The sequence below is a fragment of the Rhipicephalus microplus genome, chromosome 4 (genome assembly GCF_043290135.1).
Source record: "Rhipicephalus microplus isolate Deutch F79 chromosome 4, USDA_Rmic, whole genome shotgun sequence".
NCBI classification, from domain to species: domain Eukaryota; kingdom Metazoa; phylum Arthropoda; class Arachnida; order Ixodida; family Ixodidae; genus Rhipicephalus; species Rhipicephalus microplus.
The window spans coordinates 62,358,039-62,381,700 of record NC_134703.1 but is presented as its reverse complement, the minus strand read 5'-3'; the positions used below and the strand labels follow the sequence as shown (position 1 = coordinate 62,381,700).

General features: G+C 42.7%; 1 protein-coding gene across 2 annotated transcripts; it reads left to right on the top strand.

Moving 5' to 3' along the window:
• The first annotated feature begins 5,033 nt into the window (after positions 1-5,033).
• LOC119172071 (glycogen synthase kinase-3 beta) lies at positions 5,034-18,101 on the top strand. 2 transcript variants are annotated; one of them, XM_037423048.2, is made up of 6 exons: positions 5,053-5,403; positions 5,584-5,637; positions 5,718-6,103; positions 6,171-6,301; positions 11,503-11,990; positions 17,836-18,101. In XM_037423048.2, the coding sequence occupies exons 1-6, from the start codon at positions 5,316-5,318 to the stop codon at positions 17,973-17,975; spliced, it is 1,287 nt and encodes a 428-aa protein (XP_037278945.1). In that variant the 5' UTR covers positions 5,053-5,315; the 3' UTR covers positions 17,976-18,101. The 2 variants fall into 2 exon arrangements, with proteins under 2 accessions (XP_075748992.1, XP_037278945.1); XM_075892877.1 differs by lacking the exon at positions 5,584-5,637 and having other exon boundaries at positions 5,034-5,403.
• The last annotated feature ends 5,561 nt before the right edge of the window (positions 18,102-23,662 follow it).

Sequence of the window (23,662 nt, the reverse complement as noted above, 5' to 3'; positions counted from 1 at the left end):
GCCAGCTTGTTCTATTTCTGTCCCCCTCTCTTGAATGTGCAGCGTTCCATAATTAGAGATAGCAGTCATTAAAATGCCACATGACATTTATATGCGTCCACACTGCGTTTCATAGCTTTTATTGTTGTATCATACGGCAGTATTACACTCGGCGACAACTTTTCTTGGCACTGAAGGGAAAGCTACGGAGCCAAATCACGTGCATCCTACCACCAGTGAAGGTAGATGTAAAGTAGCGCCCGTATTTTCAACCTGAAATATGAATGTTCCTCCTTTATTTTCTACGTGGAGCTACTTGAGACAGGACGCAGCTCACATCTGTAATATTCCTATCATTTTTTTTTAATTTATCAGTTGTGACTTCGCGTCTTTGAACGCGTGAAAAAGTCCCACCTTCTTACGTGCGCCTCAAAGGCTAAGCGGCGTCTGCGTCTACATGAAACGCTCATGGTGCGCCCCCGCAACTTTCCACAGCGTTACGAGACACGCGCCGAAACGGACTACATCGCGTAGTGCTACATGTGCCGCCTCTGTACCTTTCGTTTCAGTTCCAAAAAAAAACGTTGTCGCCGAGTATATCGAAGCGCTATTCTACGTACGATAACAATTTACATCGCCACTGGATCACTGCGTGAAGCGAAAGATGATGTGTACGTATTTTTTTTTTTCTTCGGCACTGAGTGATAGTACGATTGCTTTTCGGAGACCACTTCGAACTAGGAGATCGTTTGTTTATGAAATAATGTTAATTTCAATTCATGGGAAGTTACATATTACGCATGACTTGTCGACAACGCTTAGCTAAAGTTTTACCAACACTCGCCATGCATTTAGACTCAACGCGTGCCAATTACGTTAATTAAATTGAAAAAAAAAAACTGGCTGATCCCACGTACAGTGGGAATCGATGATATGCGAAGCATGAATGAGGAAGGTTGATAGGTCACTCTAAAATCAGCACAACGTTACGAGGTGGACGTAAAATATGCCGCACATGACTTCATCATATGATTATCATGTTTGCGCATGTCATTTACCTTCGTCGTCTATTTACATCACGTGATACCGAATTTTCTATATGTGGAGCCAGTGAAACGTCCGCAAGCACACTATGAGCGTAGCAAGTAGTCATGTTTTACATGACACACATGTCTTGATTATCGTGTTTGGACGTGTCATTTACCTTTGTCATTCGTTCGCGTCACGCAATACCCAATTTGGTATATATGAGGCTATCGAAAAGGTCGTTAGCCCATCATGAGCGTGATATGTTGCTATGTTCTTACATCACACGGATGTCATCATTTTCATGTTTGCACCAGTCATATACTTTCGTCATCCATTGACGTCACGTAACACGAAATTTTGTATATATGAAGCTAGCGAAACGATCGTGAGCGCACTATGAGCGTAGCATGTATAGTCATGTTACATAACACGCTTGTCATGATTCTCATGTTTTGACGTGTCCTTTTCCGTTGTCGCCCGTTCGCGTCACGTAAAATCAAATCTGGAATATGCGAAGCTAGCAAAACAGCCACGAACGCATCATGAGCGTGGCATATAGTCATGTTGTTACATGACATGCATCTCCTGATTATCATGTTTGCACCTGTCATATACCTTTGTCATTCATTCACAGCCCGTAATACCAAATTTGGTATATGTGAAGCTAGCGGAACAGCCGCGAGTGCATCATGAGTGTGACATGTAGTCATGTTCTAACATGACATGCATCTCATGACTCATGTTTGCACCAGTCATAAACCTTCGTCATGCATTCACGTCCCGTAATACCAAATTTGATATATGTGAAGACAGCGATACGACCGCCAGCGCACCATGAGCGTCGCGTGCAGTCATGACTCATGAGTTACATGCCATATGTGTCACGATTTCAACGTTAGAGTCTCTCACGTGTTTGCCATGAAGTCATGTCGAACCATACCAGTTTTTGAACATGCCATGTGAACGAAACGACCGCGAGAGCAGCAAGACCACGAAATGTAAATCATGACATTCATGACATACATATCATGATAATCAGTTATGACTAGTCACACAGTGATGCCCGTCATACAGTGATGTCATGTCATACGAAATTTGGTACCGATACCATTAACGAAACGGCCAGGAGAGTTAAAAGTCGTAGGTGAATAGATAGATAGATAGATAGATAGATAGATAGATAGATAGATAGATAGATAGATAGATAGATAGATAGATAGATAGATAGATAGATAGATAGATAGATAGATAGATAGATAGATAGATAGATAGATAGATAGATAGATAGATAGATAGATAGATAGATAGATAGATAGATAGATAGATAGATTAAATGCTATTAAATGCATCGCGTTTAATAGCATTTTTTTTTTTGTTCTTGACAACCTTTACTGTACATGAAAGTGGTAAGGGTTATCGTTCCACTCAAGAGAGCTCCGTCTAAATATGGAATCATAATAACCAGTATACAATGAAATAAGCCACCTCTAATATTAATTTCTCATTGGATCATTTCTCATTTTCTCATTGGATCAAGCCGTGTTGTAACCTTCTCGATGACGGTTCAATTAAAACAAAGCGTTTTTCTTCGCGAATGCAAACTGGGTAACTAATGTCATAGAGTAATGCAGTAATCGACTGCTCCGTACGAGTTCTAGCCACCCTAGTGCAAGATCGTTCATTTTATAGGATGCTAACGGCGCCTGCCGGAAACATTACAAACCACTACAACTTGCTTTCAGCCTCCGAGACTGCTTTGGTACTATAGCAGTCTTAGAGGCTACGTGATGTAACCAATCATTTTGAAGTCCTCTTTTTTTACACACAGTCGCCCAAATCGAGTTTTCAACTGTGCGCTGTTTGTGTTATTTGCGGTGTTATTATAGCATGGTTTTATAAATTTTATATCTCAGCAGCTCAAAATCACAACGTCAATTTTGTGTCAAGTGTACATAAAAGCGTAGCCTTCGAGACTGGTAATTTGTTAAAAAAAACTTGTTTTTCAAAAACTGTCGCATCTCAGCATCCATTTTATAAAAAATAATAAGTTTAATTCTTTTAATGTTATGTTTTTACAATTTTCATAAGTCGAAAATGATTTTGGAGCCAACTTAGTCTAGAAACGTTGTCTGGAGCCGAAAACACTTCATTGTCGCCATGTTTTGCTGAAGCATTTCTTTGCTGATTGCTGCCAATGCGTTTAATACCCTGACGTTTATGTCACAAAATTAGTACATCTTAACAAAGCACCGAATAACCCAGCGAAGTCGGGTTAGTTATAATCTCCTGGAAGCGGCGTTGCACCATTAGCGGTCGCAAATATAGCAACTTTGGTCTAGGCTACCATGGCTAAACGTAAGTGCGCCCTCCAAGATGTAACATTCTGTTGACGGCGTTTTCGGAGGCCGTTTATGTACATGGCCTCTAAGATGTGCAAATGCACCGAATTTTTTTTTTCTTCTCGATTTCTCGGTACAACGTTGGGCTTGTTAGAAAAAGGATGAAAAAAGAGAACACTGTGTTCGGATGATTGGTTAGTTACCTCAGTGAAACGTAGGAACAAGTGCTACACAATTAGTTTATTTTTCACTTAATTTGTTAATTATTTGAACAAACAGTTTCGAAGACCCTGCACGAAGACACACGACGTTTTTGTTTATTTATTTATTTATTTATTTATTTATTATTTGCCTAGCTTATGCCGCTGGCCTAGAAATATAAATACTTTTTTTTTTTTGCAATGTCAGCGAGTTCTGCGCGAGTCGCAAAGAACTCAACAGCTTTCAATATTTCACAACGCTAGTAGCCAACATGGGCAGCGTTTGTGTTTACTACTTCTACTTCCTTGACTTTATCATTTATGCTTACTTTTTTTTCCCGGTCGCTCGAAGTCACGCGTTTCCGGAGTAATTATTTTATTTCGTCATCGTGAGCGTTCGGCGCGCGTATACGGGTCTAATAGCTATAATTTGTTCCGAAAATTGTGATGTACATGTAGTATAGTGCTCGAATGCGTTTGCATCCATTGACGCTGTAGCTCAGAAAGCGCCTGTGGCAGCGACAGATTACAGATAACGCCAATAAACTAATAGCGTAACGACCCTATCGGCAGAAAAGGTAAGTGACATGAGATAGGCGCGCTGTATGCGTGTTCTTTGAATATGTATGTTGCAAGAGTAGCACGCGTTTTGTTGCTCGGTTTTTGTGGGTTGAATTTTTTTTCTCGTTGGTCTTGGCGCTCAAATTGTCGTTCATGTTTTAATTATGTCCCAGATAAATACGGTATCATGAAACATTCTCGGTTCATCAACTCTATGGTGACGAAAGAAATGAATATTTTTCTGGAGCTTGTTGTAGCAAAATCAAGTAAAAGATAATTTTAAACATAAAACTGATTACATCTCAATCAGCTGACTTTATTGGTAACAACTAGTTTAATTATTCTAGCTAGCTCAAACTGCGCAGCCTGGTGCGCGTTATCGCGCCATGGGTATATCTAATTAGATCTAATTACAAAATAACGTACGCTGTTTCACGGCACGTGAGCACAACGGCGTTGGCTACCGCAACAGCCTTGCCCCATAAGAGTTAAATCAGGAATACCAAATGTCAAACACGTGAGTGACCGTTGATTTGTAAACAACATACGTCGCCCTTCAGCTAAAACAATGAAAAGCGCCTTTCTCGCGGTTCTCAGTATTTCATATATTTCGTCTCGTGTCGCTGATATAGCGCATTTTTTAGCGTCTCACAGAAGTTCGATCTACCAAGTCAAAATTACGAAAATCTCGGTACATCGCAGCGGCGTAACGAAACAATATCATTCAAAAACACTCCCGTTTAGACTTTGCAATTTTCTTTATTGAAACAACCGCTCAAACCGGCTAGCAGACGAAATTAGAAATTTTTAAAAACGAAACCGCGGTTGCTAGGCGCGCGTGACGTCATCACGGAATTTATCCGACTCGTTTCGAAACTTCTCCGAGAACAGCCGACGAATCCCGAACGCGAGCCGAGGGTGACGTTTAGGTCAATGCCTGAGCGCTGCGCGTACGGAGTTACGTTACCGCCGGAGTACCGCTGGTTATCGAAGACAAGCCCGGCGCCGTGCTACGGAGTCGAGTCGAAACCAGCAAACATGGTCACCCGGAGGCCTGAGCCCGGACGAGGTCGGCCTCGAGTGACTGTGTAGGGCAGACGGTGCGGTATCGACAGCTGAATGCTAGGCCTAAACAGCACTGCCGTCTGCCGAAGAAGCGTGATGTAGAAGTCACAAGGAACTCCGATCTTCTAAAGCTTACGTTATAATGAGTGGACGGCCGAGGACGACTTCCTTTGCTGAAGGGAACAAGCAGCCTCAACAGCCGAATTTTCTCGCTGGAGTGAAAATAACCAGTAAGTACAAATCGTAAGCCTAACGTTCCTCGTAACATGGCGCAGCGCGGCGGGGCCGGTGACTCGCGATCGTAGAAAAAAAAAAAAAAAAGCAGGGCGGGGGGCAGCGTGGCACAGCGCGTCGTCCTCTCTGTCTCTTTCTTGCATGCCCATGGGGGATCGGGCACTGCGCCACGTTAGATTCGGATCTGGATCTGGCTACCAATATCATAAACGAGCTCGACCTGGTGCCCGGTAAGTGGTGGTGTTCGCGGGCGCGGCGGCATCGGCCCCCGGGTCGTGCGAATCTCCAGTGCCCGTGGCTCGGCGCGCAGGCAAGGACGGCGCCAAGGTGACCACGGTGCTGGCCACCCCGGGCCAGGGGCCGGACCGGCCGCAGGAGGTGTCTTACTGCGACACCAAGGTGATCGGCAATGGCTCCTTCGGGGTGGTGTACCAGGCGCGGCTGCTCGACTCTGGCCAACTGGTGGCCATCAAAAAGGTGCTGCAGGACAAGCGCTTCAAGAATCGCGAGCTGCAGATCATGCGCCGCCTGGACCACTGTAACATAGTGAAGCTCAAGTACTTCTTCTACTCGAGCGGCGACAAGAAAGACGAGGTGTACCTGAACCTGGTGCTCGAGTACATCCCCGAAACTGTGTACCGGGTGGCACGCCACTACAGCAAGTCCAAGCAGACCATCCCGATCTCCTTTATCAAGGTGAGACCCATCTGCGTGGCTGCTGCAGCATGCGGGGACGCTAACATGTGCTCGTCTCCTTGTGCAGCTCTACATGTACCAGCTGTTCAGAAGTCTGGCATACATCCACTCTCTGGGCATCTGCCATCGAGACATCAAACCGCAGAACCTGCTCCTTGACCCCGAGACGGGAGTCCTCAAGCTGTGCGACTTTGGCAGGTGAGACGGGCAGTGCATAAAGTTGCATGTGTAACAGATACACTAATAACTCAGTGGAAACCTGTCACTTCAGTCGCACAATATGGACAGGAAGCAGCATAGCGATATGCAGGAAATGGAATAAAGGCACGTAACTTTTTATCATTACAAACAGTTTCACAGTGTGCAGAAACCTGGGCTGGTTGTTCTTGCCAAGCTTTAGACACAGGTACATTTGTGCGGGTTTCGAATGTGCCTTAAATCCTTATCTTATACTAGTCAGTTGATGCTGTGTCGACAGCTAGCTGTGTGAAGGCTTCATCAGTGTGGATGCGTTGGTGGATCTGCTGTTGGTCCCTCTCTGGGCATTGATTTATGTCCGCAAGTTAAGAAAGACTGTTTGCATAATATATGTTGCTTAAGAAGCACCCGGCGCCTCTTTTCATCGTTGCTTTGCGATCAAATTCAAAACCGTTATCTAGCATGATCTTTATGGCAACTTAGCAAAACTTGTATATTCATGGCACTACTACTTTTCTCTTGAGTGTTGCGATGGGATCTTTGTGTTTCGAGTTGAGGAGGTTGTGTGGAGTGCTGTTGTGGTTGGCTTTTTGAATTCTTTTGATTTCGGGGCCACAAATGCCACAACAGTTTGAACTTCTCACAATGGATTGAAAATATTTTGCAAAGCACAACGAATGATGATCGTGAAAACATGCATCAGCCAGAAGTTCTTGCTTTTCATTTAAACCATGAAGTTCATGTATTTGTTCTGGACACATGCATGATGAATATGTGAACAGCTCCTGTGTGAAAAATTGTTTCTTCACATTTATTCATAGTACTTCTCTTCTGCACAAGTATTCCATTTGTACTCATTGCAGTACTCATTGCATTGATGACTTGGTGTTGCTTGCAAGATTGCCATACGAAAGAAGACTTGTTAATCTTCATTAATGCATTCAGGGACATAATGCGTTTGAAGTCTGTCCTTAAAACGAATTTCTACGTATCAGCATTTAAAGATCGGCTTTCATGGAAGAAATAACCAAAGTCACATCCAAAGCACTTGTGCTGTGGCTGTCATATCTTAACTCATTTTTTTAGTGCTTCCATATTTAATAACCATGTATATACATTTATTACAATGCAAATGGCACTCCCATGCCTAAGCTCTAAAGCCAAGAAGGGATGCATTGCGGTCCATTTTGAGCTGCATCTTGAATTTTCCTTATTGCACTATTTGCAATGCATTTCATTTTTTATCATTTGTGGTATAACACACGACTACGTCAAATTGGGGGCTAATTCCTTGAAAGCTGATTGCAAAAGTATGGATACCTAAGCCACTTACATTCAGTTACGTAGAAAGGTGACATTATTTCCAAGAACAGTATTTTAGTATTTGTAGTTAAGTTCCATTTTGTTTCTTCTTGTTGTAGGTGTAACCAATAAAATAATGTATTTATTTTTACTGCTTACCTACAATTTTCACTGCTATACTATGCAGTGAACTCGTGGTTCAAAACTGGAATCTTTTTGCATAATTTCAATTTGCACAGGTTGGTTTGTGGAACAGGGCAAGAGGAAATATTGGGAGTTAGGCCCATTCTCTTTGAACCTCAGTTAGAACTGCCGTCACCGAGATCCATTGCAACAGTGGCCGTCTCTCCCTGTTCTTCGCACACATTTCCAGTGCCATAACCGCCATCATAGCTCCCGAGGGTCACACCCACAGCTACAAAACGGCTGCTGTCGTTATCTTATCTACCACACATCATATCAGTGGTGCGACCTTACACGTGATGCTTCAGTTGGCACTTATTGTTTCTATTGTGCAACATTGCATTACGTTGTGCCTTTTTGCTGTACAATCGTTTTCTTGCTGCTCGTAATTAACCCAGCATAGCTTCCAATGAGGATGCCAACATTTAAAAACTCGTGTTAAAAAAAAGATGATCAAAACTGGCATTGCTTTTGTTACCATCTACCAAGGTATGAAAGAAGGCTATATTGATTTTCGTTTCACTATGGCATGTGATGCAGACACCGAATTAATTTTGCATGTGCTTTACTACTTCTTGCTACCTGTTGCAGTGGCCTAAATATGTGCCTTTAAAACATTACTTCAATATGTCTGTAAAGTTGCTCATTTACTAAACGAAACCTAGCTATTCACTTGCAACACTAGACATTTTCACTGCCCTTATTATGCAGTTTTCTTCAACAAACCATTTTTCCCCTTGATTTTGGCTTCTACCGCATTGCCAGCTACTGCATTGGCGTGGTTACACATGGGCATTATCTCCTTTTTTTTGTTTTGTAGTGGAGGTTTTATATGCACAGGCCACACACCACTTTATGAGCAGCTAATTGCAGTAGTTGCAAAATTTCATTGGCTAATGTGTGGCTGCAGCAGGTTGCCTTCACATGTGCTCAGCATAAATGCACAAACTATCTGTGCAGCAAATACCAAGTCACATTGTATATTAAATGCTTAAAACAATTTGAAATGTTAATGGCCTCATTAAGTTTCTATATAATGCTTCTGTTTGAATATTTTTCTCCTTTCTGAAAATTTTTCAGAGGACAGTAATGCACATGCATACTTCTTATGCCACATTATGAAGACGGTGTTTGTTATATGTGTCATTTTTTTTTCTCGGAACCTATTTCGCTGACTTTTTTCAAAATGGTGCCAAACATTTTTTTTAAGTCGTCCTGAATGTTGTTCTGCAAATTCTAAAAAATAAATCAAAGTACTACCTTACAAAGGGTTTAACTAGAACAAAACTATGGACTGCATTTACGGAGTAATTAGAATTCCATTTAGTGGTTTTTACTGCAGTTGTCCAGCTTGCCATATAAATAGGGGAGTAACGAGCATTTTGAGTGCATCTGATTGCCCCCAATCTCGTCACAACACACGTCCTGTTTCTTTAAAAATGTCGGAAGACTGATGATTCACTTAGCGAATAAAGTATGTTGTTTATAGTATAGGTGCATGCAATGCATTAGGCATAACTGGTTGTAATAGCGATGGACCAGTGCTATGTCTTGCAGGTGTAAATTTAGTAGGGTAAAAACTAGTTTCTGTCTCCTGCCCCTGTAAATGTACCTCGAAACAAAATAAAGATAGAAACGAAAGCAGGAGTCTTCACAAGTCATTAACACAATCCACTTCATCACATCCTGTGCTTATTGCCCGTTTTTATTTTTTTCGAAATGTACTTGTGGGTAAGGTTAGAATTATTTTTGTGCCATTCATCATATCGGGGGGAACTTGTAGTAGTTAAAGAATGAAACGAGCGTCCTTTACAAAGATAACTTTGGGTTTTACCTATTTTCTTTGTGTTTGTTCACTGAATCGGAAGAACATTTTTAAATTTACGCCGATCTGTATAGCATACTAGGTGTTTGGTGACAGTGTTAGTGTAACATACAGTTTTTGAACATGGTGCCCTCAGCATAGCAGCCATTTGGCAATAATATGCCAAGCTAGAATCTTAGAAATGCTCAGAAAAATTCGTGCTTACGGGTTATCCCTTGAAATTTAAAAGTATGTGTTCAAGGCCTTTTAAAGTCCTGGAACAGCATTCTCAAAAAAATTTTGAATCTCATGAACTTCGTAGTCTGTGCAGCCTGCTTTCTATTGTAAATTAGCATCAATTTGACTTGCTTTCCACTTGAAATGCAATCTGCTGGCATTGATGGTCGTGCGTTCTGTTTTGTGCAACATGGGCATAGTTGGAAACGCCTTATCATGAATGGAGTGAGGGACTAACATTTTGAGGTTGGTTTTCATACTACTTTGCTTTTCTTGCACATCGTCCAGTCATTATATAAATGCAGTAAAAGTGACCTTAGCGATATGGAAGCCTTATACTGAAAACTTTTGACAGGGCCTCGAAAGGTGTTGAGCACCCGTGTAATCTTCTTCTCCTTTCAATTTAATTTGTTTACTCTGCAAAGCATGTGTGGAGTGTCGTAAGAGTGGATGTTCAGTATTGAAAGCATGAGGCAGCAGCAGCAACATAAAGCAGTACTGATCCTACTTTAAGGGATCGACGACAGATTTTTCTCGACTTACTTTTTCTTTTATGGCGCAGCAGAAAGCTCTACCTTTGTGGTGTTTGTAGCTGCAGCAGGTAATTACAAAAACGTATACTTCTTTTTTTACCTGAAAGGCACTTAACACAGATTTACCTTCCCTTCAGCAACGCTGAGAATTGGTAGTGATGCCAGCAGCCCTTCTCACGATTTGTGAAATCTGTCATTCTGCTTTCGCAGGAGTCCCTGTGACTTTTCTTAACAACCTTTATTTTAAGCTTTTCAACTATTTTTGAAAATAACAAACTGTTAAAATGAGGTGATGTAGTCTATGAAGAGATAAATTGACCCTGAAAGGGTTAAAATAACCACTCGTGGTGTTTAAAATGTTGTTATTGAATTTGTGACTTTGCTCACTGTCTTGAGCTATGGCTGACTTGCAAGATTACCCTGGCATCAGGATGTTGGGGGGCGAAAAATGTTGGGAAGTTTTGATGAGCACTTGAACAAAGCAAATTCAGTGGGAATGCATTCTAGTGTGTTTGGCAGAAAAGAAAACATAGGCCTAAAGGCACCTGTCAATGAGTGGTTGTGCTGTCTGGTTGGCGTTGCCATTGCATTGCATTGTGACCTGCTTGATAGGACAGTGTACGGTGGGCGATCAATGTGGTCGTGTGCCTTGAAGCCACTCGTTGGTCTAGTGCAACGCAATTAACGTCCCACATAAACATACCCAATATACTCGTTACATTTCCTTGGAGACCCTATGTCACTTGTTACCACGTCAAAGCCACAGCATCATATTTATATGGATTCCTATATTCAGAGGTCAGAGGCAAATGAAACTGGGGAAGCTACGCACTGGTTGTGTAGCGACTGAAGAAACAGTGCAGCTAGTGGCATTGCTCTCCCTCATTTCCCTCCTCCTCACCAAAACTAGCCTTTGCCACCCCTTGATATGGTATAAAGTACCCAAAATGTTGCTAAGCAACTTTAGATGCCATATAAGGTAGAGGTGTTTCATGATAAGGATAGCTTTGTTTACATGGTCAAAAGTAATTTGCAAAGGTTTAAACTGCTTCACTGTAAAAGTGGCCAGTCTTGTTTTTCAACAAAGGCCACTGTCGAACTGTCTTATAATGACTCTCGCACTCTCCTTCTCACCATTGTAGCGCCAAGCTGCTAATCAAGGGTGAGCCCAACGTGTCGTACATCTGCTCGCGCTACTACCGGGCCCCAGAACTGATCTTTGGTGCGACAGACTACACGACCATGATTGACGTGTGGTCGGCGGGTTGTGTGCTGGCCGAGCTACTGCTGGGCCAGCCCATTTTTCCCGGGGACAGCGGTGTTGACCAGCTGGTGGAGATCATCAAGGTGTTGGGCACGCCCTCTAAGGAGCAGATCCGCGAGATGAACCGCAACTACACGGAGTTCAAGTTTCCCCAGATCAAGGCACACCCGTGGCACAAGGTGTTTCGGGCACGGACGCCCGGCGACGCCATCGAACTGGTCTCGCGGCTGCTCGAGTACACACCCAGTGCACGCATAGGCCCCCTGCAGGCCTGCGCGCACAACTTCTTCAATGAGTTACGGGAACCGGGCACCAGGCTGCCTAATGGGCGCGAGCTGCCTCCCCTCTTTGACTTCACACCCCACGGTGGGTCTCTTTTTTGCTCGGGGGCTGTTTGGACTTGTGTTCAAGACCTTAATACGTACTGAGAAAAATCTTCAAAGTTTAGTGTATTCTATCATACAAACCTCTTGGATACAAAGACGGCTGTGAGCGAGTGTGAAGTAAGATCTTATATTTTGTTTTGACATTCAAGTTCTCGCAAGGCGCACTTACCAACATTCTCATTATTGTGATGTGGGTCTTCATTGTCAATTTTGGGGACTTCACACACCAGTATGGCTAGTTGTGTTGACGTGAGTTAACCAAAAACATTCAAAATAGCAGCTTGTGCGTTGCCAACGAAGCCACAAAGCAGGGTGGTTAGGAAACCTCATAATCTGCGAGACTATGATGCAAAGCTCATTCTATGTTGTGACATCGGGGTACTGTAGGAACGAAATCTAGAATTAAAAACGTACTGTAAATACTTTTTCAGGGTGAATCTATGCTTATAAATATATTTTATTGGCTCTTCAAGGCTTGGCATTTAATTTGATAATATATGAAAACTAGAAATTTTTTTTTCTCAGTAATGAGCACAGTTTCAAAGTTCTGTTTCTTACGCTACTAGAGCAGTATTTTTTCCAGAGCACTTGCCTGCAATAAGTAATCACTGCTTTTAAGATTTTGTTCTTCTCACTTCTGAAAATAGATTTAGAGTTGAAAATTCGGAAGCACACTGCGAGGCATTCATATTCGTTGCTGGTCTGAAGTGTTCGGTTCTGGATTTTGTAAGCAAAAGCGCAGCCTCTTGGTGGTTATATTTGATAGCCAAAAATGGTATAATGAAGTACAGGTAAACTGGCAATATCGAACTCGCGAAAAGGCGGGGGAGAGGGTATTTCAATATATCGCATAATTCTATATACATCTTAGAATGAAATTATTGTATTTCCGGTGTGAATTTCAGTGTGTGAGCGGGCTTCATAGCACTGCTCCCTTTAATGTAAGAAAGATGCCTTCACAGCAATAAGCGTTTCCCTCACCACCCCCCATTTCCTCAGCAGTTTGTAGTTGCGGGTGCAAGGTTATGTGCAAAGCTTGGTTATATGTGTTGAATTGCAATCTCCTGGATGTTTTTTTTTTTAGGATATGAAGTTTCAGGCGATGGGAATATTTTCTCTCTCCATTTAGATTCGCATAGCTGAGATTCTACTGTAGTTGGGAAACCCTACTTACGATGTTCATGGTCACTAAGCCATTATAAGATCGCAACGCCAATGTTTGCACTTACAGGGCTAATCAGCATTCTCTCCCCCCCCTCGCTTTTGTTTGTGGGGAGATGTTTTTGTGAATAAAAAAGTGGGAGAGGCACGTTGAATTTGCATTCCTTTCCCCCTCCCCCTACAGTTTTGTAAATCTGCTGCATTCATATTCCTTGAATTTGGCAGGTAGGTCAATGTATATTGTACCTCAAACTTTTTATATGTATCTGTGCATATTCGTAGGCAGTGGATTCATGTAGTCTGCCCTAGGCCCTAATGCCGACCTTGTTTTTCAATATCACACTCACTGGGCTTCTTGAAATGCTGTACACAACGGCGACGTAAGGATTATTTTTCCTACGTTTCACTCTATTTCTTATCACCAGCTTTGCAAAGAGCCGCAGGTTCTTCTGTTTATGGCATCTACTGCACTAAAGCGTTGTCATGTTAGAAAAAAAGTTCTCGAAAAAGGATAATTCGATTTACCCGATTTCGATACAGTCACGCTCGTCTGCGATACAGTCACGCTCGTCTGAAATTGGTTTCAGTGCGTAAGCTTTGCAAAGGAAGGCCATCAAGGCCTGTTCGTGTTGCCGAGAAAGTAGTGTTCGCTACAGGCTTGTTGTTATTGTCAAGATGCTTACAATTGTTCATGCTTTCATTGCATTACCTTTGTATGTCATTGTGTTGGTTGTGCAAGTGTGGTACGTGTGCTTAGTGTTTCTAAAATAAATAAAAAATACTATTTAGGAAGGGAGACATAGTCTGTAGTGCGACACGTAAATGATAAAGCCACTGTATAAAACTTCTGTGCCATGTCATGCAGAGCCCTCCACTGTGGTGTTTCTCATAATCTTGTACTGTTGAGACGTAAAACCCCAGATATTACTGTATTTAAGACAACACTTAAAGTACTGTAACAGCCCATGAATTTAACAGAAATCAAGTTTCGTAACAGCCAACTTCAGCATGTGTTAATTATTCCAAGCAGAGATTCAGGATAGTTTTATTGCACCGCCGCGGTGGTCTAGTGGCTAAGGTACTCGGCTGCTGACCCGCAGGTCGGGAGATCGAATCCCTGCTGCAGCGGCTGCATTTTTGATGTTTGCGAAAATGCTGTAGGCCTGTGTGCTAGGATTTGGGTGCACGTTACAGAACCTATAGGTAGTCGAAATTTTTGGAGCCCTCCACTACGACGTCTTTCATAATCATACGGTGGTTTTGGGACGTTCGGATGTCAGATGAAGCTCGTACGCATGGTAAGGCTCGTTTACGCCCCAGCGCGTGGGCGACAGTCACATCGATGCTGAGCAACTTCTCCTTCGTCTCTTCAAGATGATGACTGCATTGATGCTTATCGCCACATCGAGAATCGGTGCAACGCTCTGTCGTCACAAGTGAGGCAGGTGTTGGTGTTCCGTGCTCAAGTGTGCCTGATGGGTTGCGCTCGCTAACTGCAGTGATTACGGCCCCAATCAGTGTCACCGCGTCGTCAACTGTGCATTTGCCAACACGTTTTTGATCATGCAATGAGTTGGCCGCGGAGTATAGCGAATGGGTTGCTGTGCAACCAAAGCTCGGCGCTATGCCGGCAACCGACGGGCAGCGGAGAAAGACCCATTCCGTGTGAAAAAGGCTCAGGAACGGCTGCAACATAAGCAGGAAAGGCGGAAACGGAAAAGAGTCCTAAAGAACAGTTTTAGCTACTTTGCAAGGTCATTTTAGACCAAAATGTGTGTTCAAAATTTTCAAAGTCCGTTTTCTCTGAATTACTTTTTCGGCCAGTGAGGCTGTTTAGCCTGGTGATATCTCTGCAACCGTTCATTTGATTTCTATCAGATTTGTTTTATTATGTACCCCTATAAATAGCCTACACACTGACAAAGCCATTTTTTAAGTTTCTTGCATCAGTAATTTGTGATAATTAATTAGAATTTCATTGATGAAATCTCAATGACTAACACCAAATCCAGTGCTCTGCTAAAACATTTCGGCAAGTAAATTAAAAAAGGGGCTCTGTCCTAGTCTAAAGCACCCATCCAGGAATGATCACAGTGAATTTCACGGTGTAGCACATTTATTAAATTCACCAGAGCCTGACTAAGACACCTATGTGGACTATCCTGATAAATGGCCGTAACTTGGGAACCAGTGAACCTAAATACATGAAATTTTATGGTTATTCAAATGGCTTTATAGTTAGCCTGCCCAAAAATAATGTCTACAAACATCTTTTTAAATCTCTGCAAACAAAAGAGTTGCCCTTCCTTGGTAGCCTTCCCTCTTAAGCCCAGTTTTACTTGCTGTTTTTTATGTTGAGCATAGTAAAGCTTCAATGCACCCAGATGAGTTGAGAAATGTACACGTACAGCCAATTCAAATAAGCATAATTGATCATGCTATCATTCAATGTAGCTGGAGCAAAATTAGCCCAAGTAAGGCAAACCTTATCGTGGCCAATTAACGCAAGTAGACTTCCCAATGAGTGCCCTGCTGCGTTGGTCTAGGGGCTAAGGTACTCGGCTGCTAAGCTGCAGTTCGGGGGATCGAATCCCGGTTTCGGCTGCTGCATTTTCCATGGAGGCGGAAATGCTGTAGGCCCATCTGCCTAGATTTGGGTGCATGTTAAAGAACCCCAGGTGGTCGTAATTCCCGGAGTCCTCCACTACGGCGTCTCTCACAAGCATATGGTAGTTTTGAGACGTTAAACCCCACATATCCACCTCCCAGTAAGCCCCAAGAAGCTAAACCCTGGAAGGTATTGATTTACCCTTTTCGGCTCTACACTATTTAGGGTCGTTGATGTCTAATTAGTGTTAGTTAAAATGTATATTTATCGTGGTTGATTAATTAAATTAGCATGATATGCAATTAAACACACCCAAAACACTGAAGTTTCACATAGTATAATTGGGCTAATTATGGATAACTAAGTTAGGCAACACCAAAGTAAGTATAGGTAAGTCTGACTAAGCATGGTTGATCATGGCATCATCAAAAAACGGATTATAATTAGCTGTAATTGACTTCTCATTAAACACAATAAAGTAATTCAAGACGAATTTTATGAGCTCAGGGAGTCCAAGCTGAGGAAGATACCAATTATTCCTTGCCGAGTCTAGTTTCATCAGGCTTAGTTTAATTATCCTTAGAACTAATTAAAATTATTACCTAGTAATTTGCATGACATCAAAGTCCACTCGAGGTGCACGAGTTTGATGCCGCAGAATTATGCAAATTACATCTAGCCACGCCTGATTGAGAAATCTGTTGCTGCATAGGACGCTCTTGGGACTAAATGTGTTTATAATGCGGAGTAATTATTCATGCAATTATGCACTGCACAAGCAGTCTGCAAAATTCAAGTTTTCTTCTGTCTGAAGATGTGCCACGAAATATCTAAATTATGAGAATGGGAAACGTGGCACATAATGCGCCATCAAGAAACTGCAATGATGGCTCGAGGACGCGCCTTCACCTTTAGCACCATGCAGCTTGCATCGACAAAGGCAAGCTGAGCTGAGAAAGCTTAATTTTGTGTGCTTGGCTTCATCAGGTTTTTGCAGTGCTAGCTATGCTTGGTTCTCCTAGTCCACAAATATAAATAATGACGCGAGCCCGGCGCAGGAACCGGCCTGGTCGCAGATGTTTAAAAAAAACTGGACTATTTAATGGAGCGAGCAAAGTGACACCAATTGTCATTCTGGCTACGGGCGCTGTAACCGCGTTGGAGAAAGCGACATGAGAAGCCAACCGATACCACGGGATGCGCATGTGCCTCGCAGTAGGTGTCTCATCGCTACATGGCGCGTCGATGCCTTCGGCCGCGAGATACCGTGGTCTGCACACTTTTGCTCATGCCTGTACATTACTTATGCCTACTCACTCGATTAACAGTACATTGGATGACATGCAGATATTAGCATGTCAGTGTGCATATAGGCATGACTAACTTACAAAACTTACAGGCTTAGCGTATACAGTGCACTCGACTTGAAAGAGCCAAAAAGACCTGATTAAATAAACTAATTTAGCCTTATTTCTCTGCTAGTCATACAATGCAGTAAATATTTACTTCAGTAAACAACCAGTGTTACGTTGTGACCAGTGTTACGTGGTGACCTTGTGTACCCAGGGCTGATGAGCACATTATCTCATTTGGGAGTTGTCTAAGTGGTGCGTAAACAAGAGGCTTATTGTAAACTGCAGCTTTCTCTAAATCTCTATTTTCGGGCGACATCAGTATAGTGTCATCTTTTTGGCATTTGTCGGCACGCTCCTGCAAAAGCCGAAAGCAGCAGAATGTTGTTTTTGCTAACAACAGCTTCTCTACATGTTGCATGAGAATAGAATATTAAATGCAACGTTGCAAAGTGGGGCCTTGGTGGTGTCATAACACTTATGTGGCTTGGTGTACAATGTGTGGACGTTGTTGAGACAGAAAAATGGCTGCATGGTAGTAGTTTTGCACACATATTGAGTTGGTAACACTGTGCTGCTTTGGATTGTGTGCACTTCGCTGTGACAAGTGGAGGTGTGTGGCAGTTCAGCAGCATTTTCACGATTTGACTTCAAAGCCCCGTGTGTGCACTATTGTAGCAATGAAGGTGTGCCTATCTGTGCAGAGCTCTCTCTGGAGCCCCAGCTGAATGCCACGCTGATCCCAGCCTATCTGCGAGGTGGCGAGGCTGTTCCCACGGCGGGAGCGGCAGGGTCGTCGTCCGAGACAGCTGAAGCATCCACCTCAAACAGCGGCCCCGTGTAAATAAAGTGTGTGTGTACATAGGCGTGTACATACCCTGCGGGAGAAGGGCCCCCCACACCCGCTATTTATTGTGTGGCATTAGAGTTTTAGACGTGTAGCGCCAGAAATAAACGTTTCCCATCTGCCTCCTCTGTCCCGTGACCCTAAACTGGCTCTCCTGCACAGAGGTTGGAATGGGCAGCTTTCGTTTCGGGTGGCACAGCTGCGACGTGAAGTGCGGTAGGGGGGTTATCATTGGAAGAGGTCGCTTTACTTCCACAGAAATTGAATGACCATGACTGAATGCACCGTGGCTGGTTCGGTGAACTGCATCGCAGGGTCTGAAGTGCTGACAGATGTTGCAGCTCAGCTATGAACAGAAGGTGTGGTGGCTCCTCTCGCCCCGGGAAAATGACTCTGATGAACAACCATTTAGAGATTCAATGGGCACATAATGGCTTGGAGCTGCTGCTTTTAGTTTGTTTTTTTCTGCATTTGTGCGCCGTTGCCACTGTTGTACTGTGCATGTAAAACTACGTATGTGGCAGTCTAGCCGTGTCGGGCGAGAGTGTAGAACTTTGTAGCATGCGTGATAACTTTGCACACTGCGGATTAGCGTGGACAAGTGGCAGCCTGCCTGGTTTCCAACTTGCAAGCACATCGCCGCAGCTTGCAGTGATCTGGTCAAGGAAACGTGTTACACTTAATCTAAGGATCAGATATCATTCCACATTTCACGCTCTTTGAGTTGTTCCCTACTCGCACACGCAGAAGTGATTGCTGAGCTGTTCAAACTCCTTGGCTTCTAATCTAGTTCTTGTGTGTGGCCATCTGGCAAAGGCTGTAGTCATAGTAAGGGTGTGTGTGTGTGCGTGTGTGTGTGTGCGTGCGCATGTGCTTGCGTATGTGTGAGATAGATCTGGGAACTTTCCAAGAGGTCTGCGTTTGTGGTCATCGGACATTTTGCTAATGGGATTTGCACATGCCACTTTGCTGAGACTCCTAAGCGATACAGCCTTTTGCTCTGCATTCGTTGCAGGGTTGCAACAAAATTCAGTTGATTAGAAGTGCAAAGTTTTCTATTCATTCGCTCGATATTCCATGTATCGCATTACTACTCGCCCATTACTACGAGGAAAAAAAATTGTTGGCCAAGTGAAAGCCCCGTGCATTGTCCCATTTTTGTTAAGTGACTGCCTGCTGTGTGTTTTTGTGTATTTAGACACTCTTGCCTGCGTATTTTCTATTCAAGCCAAGCACCCATTCTTTTTAACCGAAGTCCTTTAATGTGCCTGCCTGAACAGTACGTTGGCGTTTCAGGTGATAAACCACGTACATTGTATTGCACCCGGCTGGTGGTTACGCTAGGAATATTATAAAAGAAGAACTTTGCCAATTTTTCAACCTTTACTACATAATGCCTTACTGGCAAATCAAGTTAGTGCAATTTGTGAGGCATTAATTATGGACTCGTGTAATGACTTTGCCAAGCTGAAGTTGTCGCTTGAACTTAGCACCTTGTTGTAAATGTTTGTTTTTTTTTCTGTTCAGGTTTATTTAAGTGTGTGTATTTATTAAAAACATTCGTTTTTTGAATGTTCTCCTGGCAGCGGATGCATTTTGTCTTTGTATCAGCAGCGGCAGACGCGCATGGAGCGTAGGAACCCTGCTAACTATGCTGCTCCTGATCGCATTGCTTCCAGGCATGGTATTAGGCAGCCCAGCGACATTTAAACTAGATTTGACCGCGGCATTTGGAGTACAAGGAAGTGAAAATAAATGTTGTTTTTTTTTTCCGAAGCTGTCGAAATAATTGGAAAAGTTTCGCCCGGCCAACAGCTGCTGTTGTCCCACAATAAGAGAAGTGGCTTCGACTGCTTTGTGAAAAAGCTTTGCCTGCCACTGTTCCACTTAATTGTTTACTACTATGAGGGTTGTTTTAAAAGAGGGTAATATTAGATATAACATTCATTTTTGTCTGCCCAGTAAATTGGCCGTTTCTCTGCTTTAGTTGATGCAGTGCAAGAGAGTGCACCTAGCAAGTTCACACGGACAGGCCTGTGTGCTTTCTAGTAATACGAAGCATTACCGTCACGGTATTTGATTGATCACGCTCAGTTGTAGAAAAATGCTTTTAGATTCCAGCAAGCTACAAACACCCTCAATGAGATAGATAGTTGGGTGGAAATCCTTCTGGTCAGGAAGGATATTAAGACAATTAAAACATGCTGACCACGATAAAAGCAAGCCGTTCCAGCCCCCGTGTGGGAGCCTTGATCGCAAGTTAAAAATAAGTGCGTGAGCAGTCCGGCCATATCGAGACGATTGTTTTTATTGTGGTCAGCGTGTTGTTTTGTCTTCCAAGCGTGCTTTTCTGGGCAAGTTGGCGCGACATTTTGCAAAGTTAACCAGTACGAAAGTTACGTGCTCAGGACTGGCGCTGGTCCTCTTGTGCATGTGTCTATCATCTCGTCTATTGTACCGGTTTACTTCACAAGCCCTCAAACAGCCAATTCTGTGCTCATGTTCTTCAGAAATATGTTGTCGTTTTGCCTGTAGGCTTCAAGGCTACACATGTTCGTTAAAGGTTAAAGCATTTGTAACCCAGGCTTTGCTCAACTAGTTGCCACCTTTTTTTTTTACACTTGCTGTAGTGCTAATAGTCTGGAATATCCTCAACATTGCAGCGTTTTATACACATTTTGAGCACTTTAAAGCGCAGTAGAAGCCTGCAATTGTTTCCGTGTAAATTTGCTGACTATACAACTTTGCAAGTTGACTTGTTCTGGTTTAATTTTTCTGCTCTAGCTTTAAACAGTAACCCTTTCACTCACCCTGCCGCCCAATGAAATATGCAGTGCTGTTTTGCAGTTTTGATGCACAGACATGTCTTGCATTTGGGACTTGTTCATTGAGGTTTTCGAGAGGCGATTTAGTGAAAAGTTCTCCTACGCAGAACTCTGCAGGTTTCCTTTCATGCACCTAAGTACAAGCGCATGGCTGATATATCTTGCCTCTGTCAAATTGGTTAAGAACTTGCATTTTTCAGCTCTGCCTAGTACCTGTTTCGATAGATACCGACTTCAGTGTAAATGCATAGCTGTTCCCATTATCAGCATGTAGTACTTCTATTTTTCGTGTGCCAGTGCATAAACTAACCGAAACAATGCATTTTCGTAAAGGTGCCAAGTATCAAAGCATCTCTTTGCAATTAGTGTAAGCTACAGTTGCAGACAGTATAACTTGCAACATGGGCATGCATGTCCTTACGAAGCCTAACGGCTTCCACTAGTCTATTTACACAACTAAACACTGCTGTGGTTATGGTGCTCGGCTGTTGACCCGAAGGTTATGGGTGTAATCCTGGTCGTCGTGAAATGCTACAGGTCATGTACAGTGCATAATCGGTACACGTTAAAGAACACCAGGTGGTTCAACTAGGGCGTCTCTCATGATCGTGTGGTTTTTGTATGTAAAAGTCCAGGTATTATTATTACAACTAAAACACTGTTTTTCCCTTTAGGCATGATCCCAGATAGAAAAATGTCATTTAGTGATGGAAATCGGGGGGGGGTCAAGTTGAAGCAACGCACTATTTTTGAGATGGTGAGGCCATACGCTGTAATTGTATAGTGTTCCTGACAAAAAGGTAAAGCTTCCAAGATTTGCAGACAATACTTGCATCGATGTGCCGTCCCCCTTTGACAAGTGCCTGACCACGTGAAATGGTCAGACATCCCAATGCTTTTGTGCGACACAGAGTTGGCAAGCCCAGCTCTTCGCTAACAATTCTTGATAGCTGCCAAGGCATGTGTTAAACAAAGAGAGCTTCAACTTTTGGCATTAATCTGTTCGTCCATTACTTGCCTTAACGTGCAGAGTAGTCAAACATTTTTAGCAACTAAATTGGTCGTTATGAAGTACATTCATTTTTTCCATACTGCTCTGAAACTCGTGTCCGTAGAAGTTTTCAGTTAGTGACCCATTTCAGTGGGCCAAGAGAGTTTTGAAAGAAAATTTGGATCACAGGCCCCTGTAGGGCACAGCCTTAAAAAGTGCTGGTACAAGTCTTTCAAGAAAAGCCATCCCTATTACCTTTTCTAAATGGAGCTAGAGAGCGTTTCCTTGTCCAAAATGTATTGTTTCACGTACTTGCTAAAAAAATATTTTGCAAAAAGTAGGCATTGCGATCGACGTTAGAACTTGTGATGTAAGATGACTTTTGAGCAAGCTTTTTTATATTCCGTAGGCCTTGTTTGTATATTAATATCATGAATATTACGGGGTTCCCAGCAGCTGCCACTTCCAAGAGTTTTTTTTGTACAGTTGTTAGCAATATGAGAGAACACTGAAAGCACCTTGAAAGGTCGTAGTGGCTAAATGCAGTTGGCAAGGGCATGAGAGTTAATGGCACCAAATGCTCGAAGAAAGGCACACTATCTTTGAATTGAATAAGTTGCACTCCTAGCCGTACATTATAAGTACTTGTTTAACTAACACCACTGCTAACACAGTGTTTTCTCTTGTACAACTTATCAGTACTTTTAAGCTTGCGTGTTTTTATGCTTGGTCAACAAGCATCGTTGCACAGAAAATTTGCGCTCCTCCTACTGTTTAATATTCTTGGCTAATAGATTTCAAGCTGGCTAATTCTGACTGAACTATGGACTCATGTTTGGCCTTTCTATACATTTTAAACGAACATTCACTCTGTTCTTTGACATGCAGAGGTCATAGTGTTGCACATCGCATGCTCAGTCATTTTTTAGCAGTTACAATCTTTGCTACTGTGACGCTTAGATAAGGATGTGCCTTGATCAACTAGGGACTGAGTACTGTAGAATCCTTCTGAAATGGAAATTCTCTCGCCACCGCAGTCTTAAAATATCGGTAATGCACAATAGCTTCATTGAGAAAGGCTTCACAACTTTGCTAAAGGAACAACAGAAGCAAGCTTGACATTATTTTTTCCGGAAGGGCCATTCTGAAACGCTTGGGCCAGCACCAATATTTTTCAACCGTGTGAAAAACGATGCATAACTGCATATTATACAAATACCAATCTGAGCTGTTACTATGCTGCCACCTTGAATTTCAAAACTGGTGAAGCCTTACTCCACTGAATAGCCATCAATCGTGGCCCATAGCACAAGTCAACCTATTTTTAGTTGCTTTACAGCAGAACGATTTTTCGCATATTAGTAAAGTACAATTTCACAATCCCAAAAACACCACTTTTACCGCAACATGACGCTTAGTGAGAAAACGAGCGAAGGTAAATTGCTGGTGGTGATGCCACCTTGGGACTCGCCAAATGCCATGATGCAAGAAATTTCGAAGGCAACTGCAGGAACTTGCATAGCTTCCAATCGATAAATATGAAGTACACTGTAACCTGTGAGTGCCATAGACTTGGCAGACGCAGCTTCAGAAAATTTCGAGCCAATGCCACAAAAATTTCGAAAATACAGTTTGAAATTTTTTGCTTCACATGCAGAAGTTTTGGTGCAAAATTTAAAAATGAAACTATTTTTTTTTGCTAATATTGAACTTACGATTTATTTTCTCCACCAATAATGCATTTACGAGATAGTGAAACGTATGTCATTAGAATTCTCAGAGAAGTTTGTCTATTAAAACCAAGTCATTGTTTCTCTTTAAAGTGCCTTTAACAAGCATAGGTGTGCTACATCTCGCATCCTTCTAGG

What these genes read in the sequence shown, in the direction of transcription:
- LOC119172071 (XM_037423048.2), top strand. Translation starts at nt 5,316, where the DNA reads ATGAGTGGACGGCCGAGGACGACTTCCTTTGCTGAAGGGAACAAGCAG. An exon ending in AAGCTGTGCGACTTTGGCAG is followed by an intron (nt 6,302 to 11,502) that starts GTGAGACGGGCA and finishes TCACCATTGTAG; the next exon opens with CGCCAAGCTGCTAATCAAGG. An exon ending in CTTTGACTTCACACCCCACG is followed by an intron (nt 11,991 to 17,835) that starts GTGGGTCTCTTT and finishes CTATCTGTGCAG; the next exon opens with AGCTCTCTCTGGAGCCCCAG.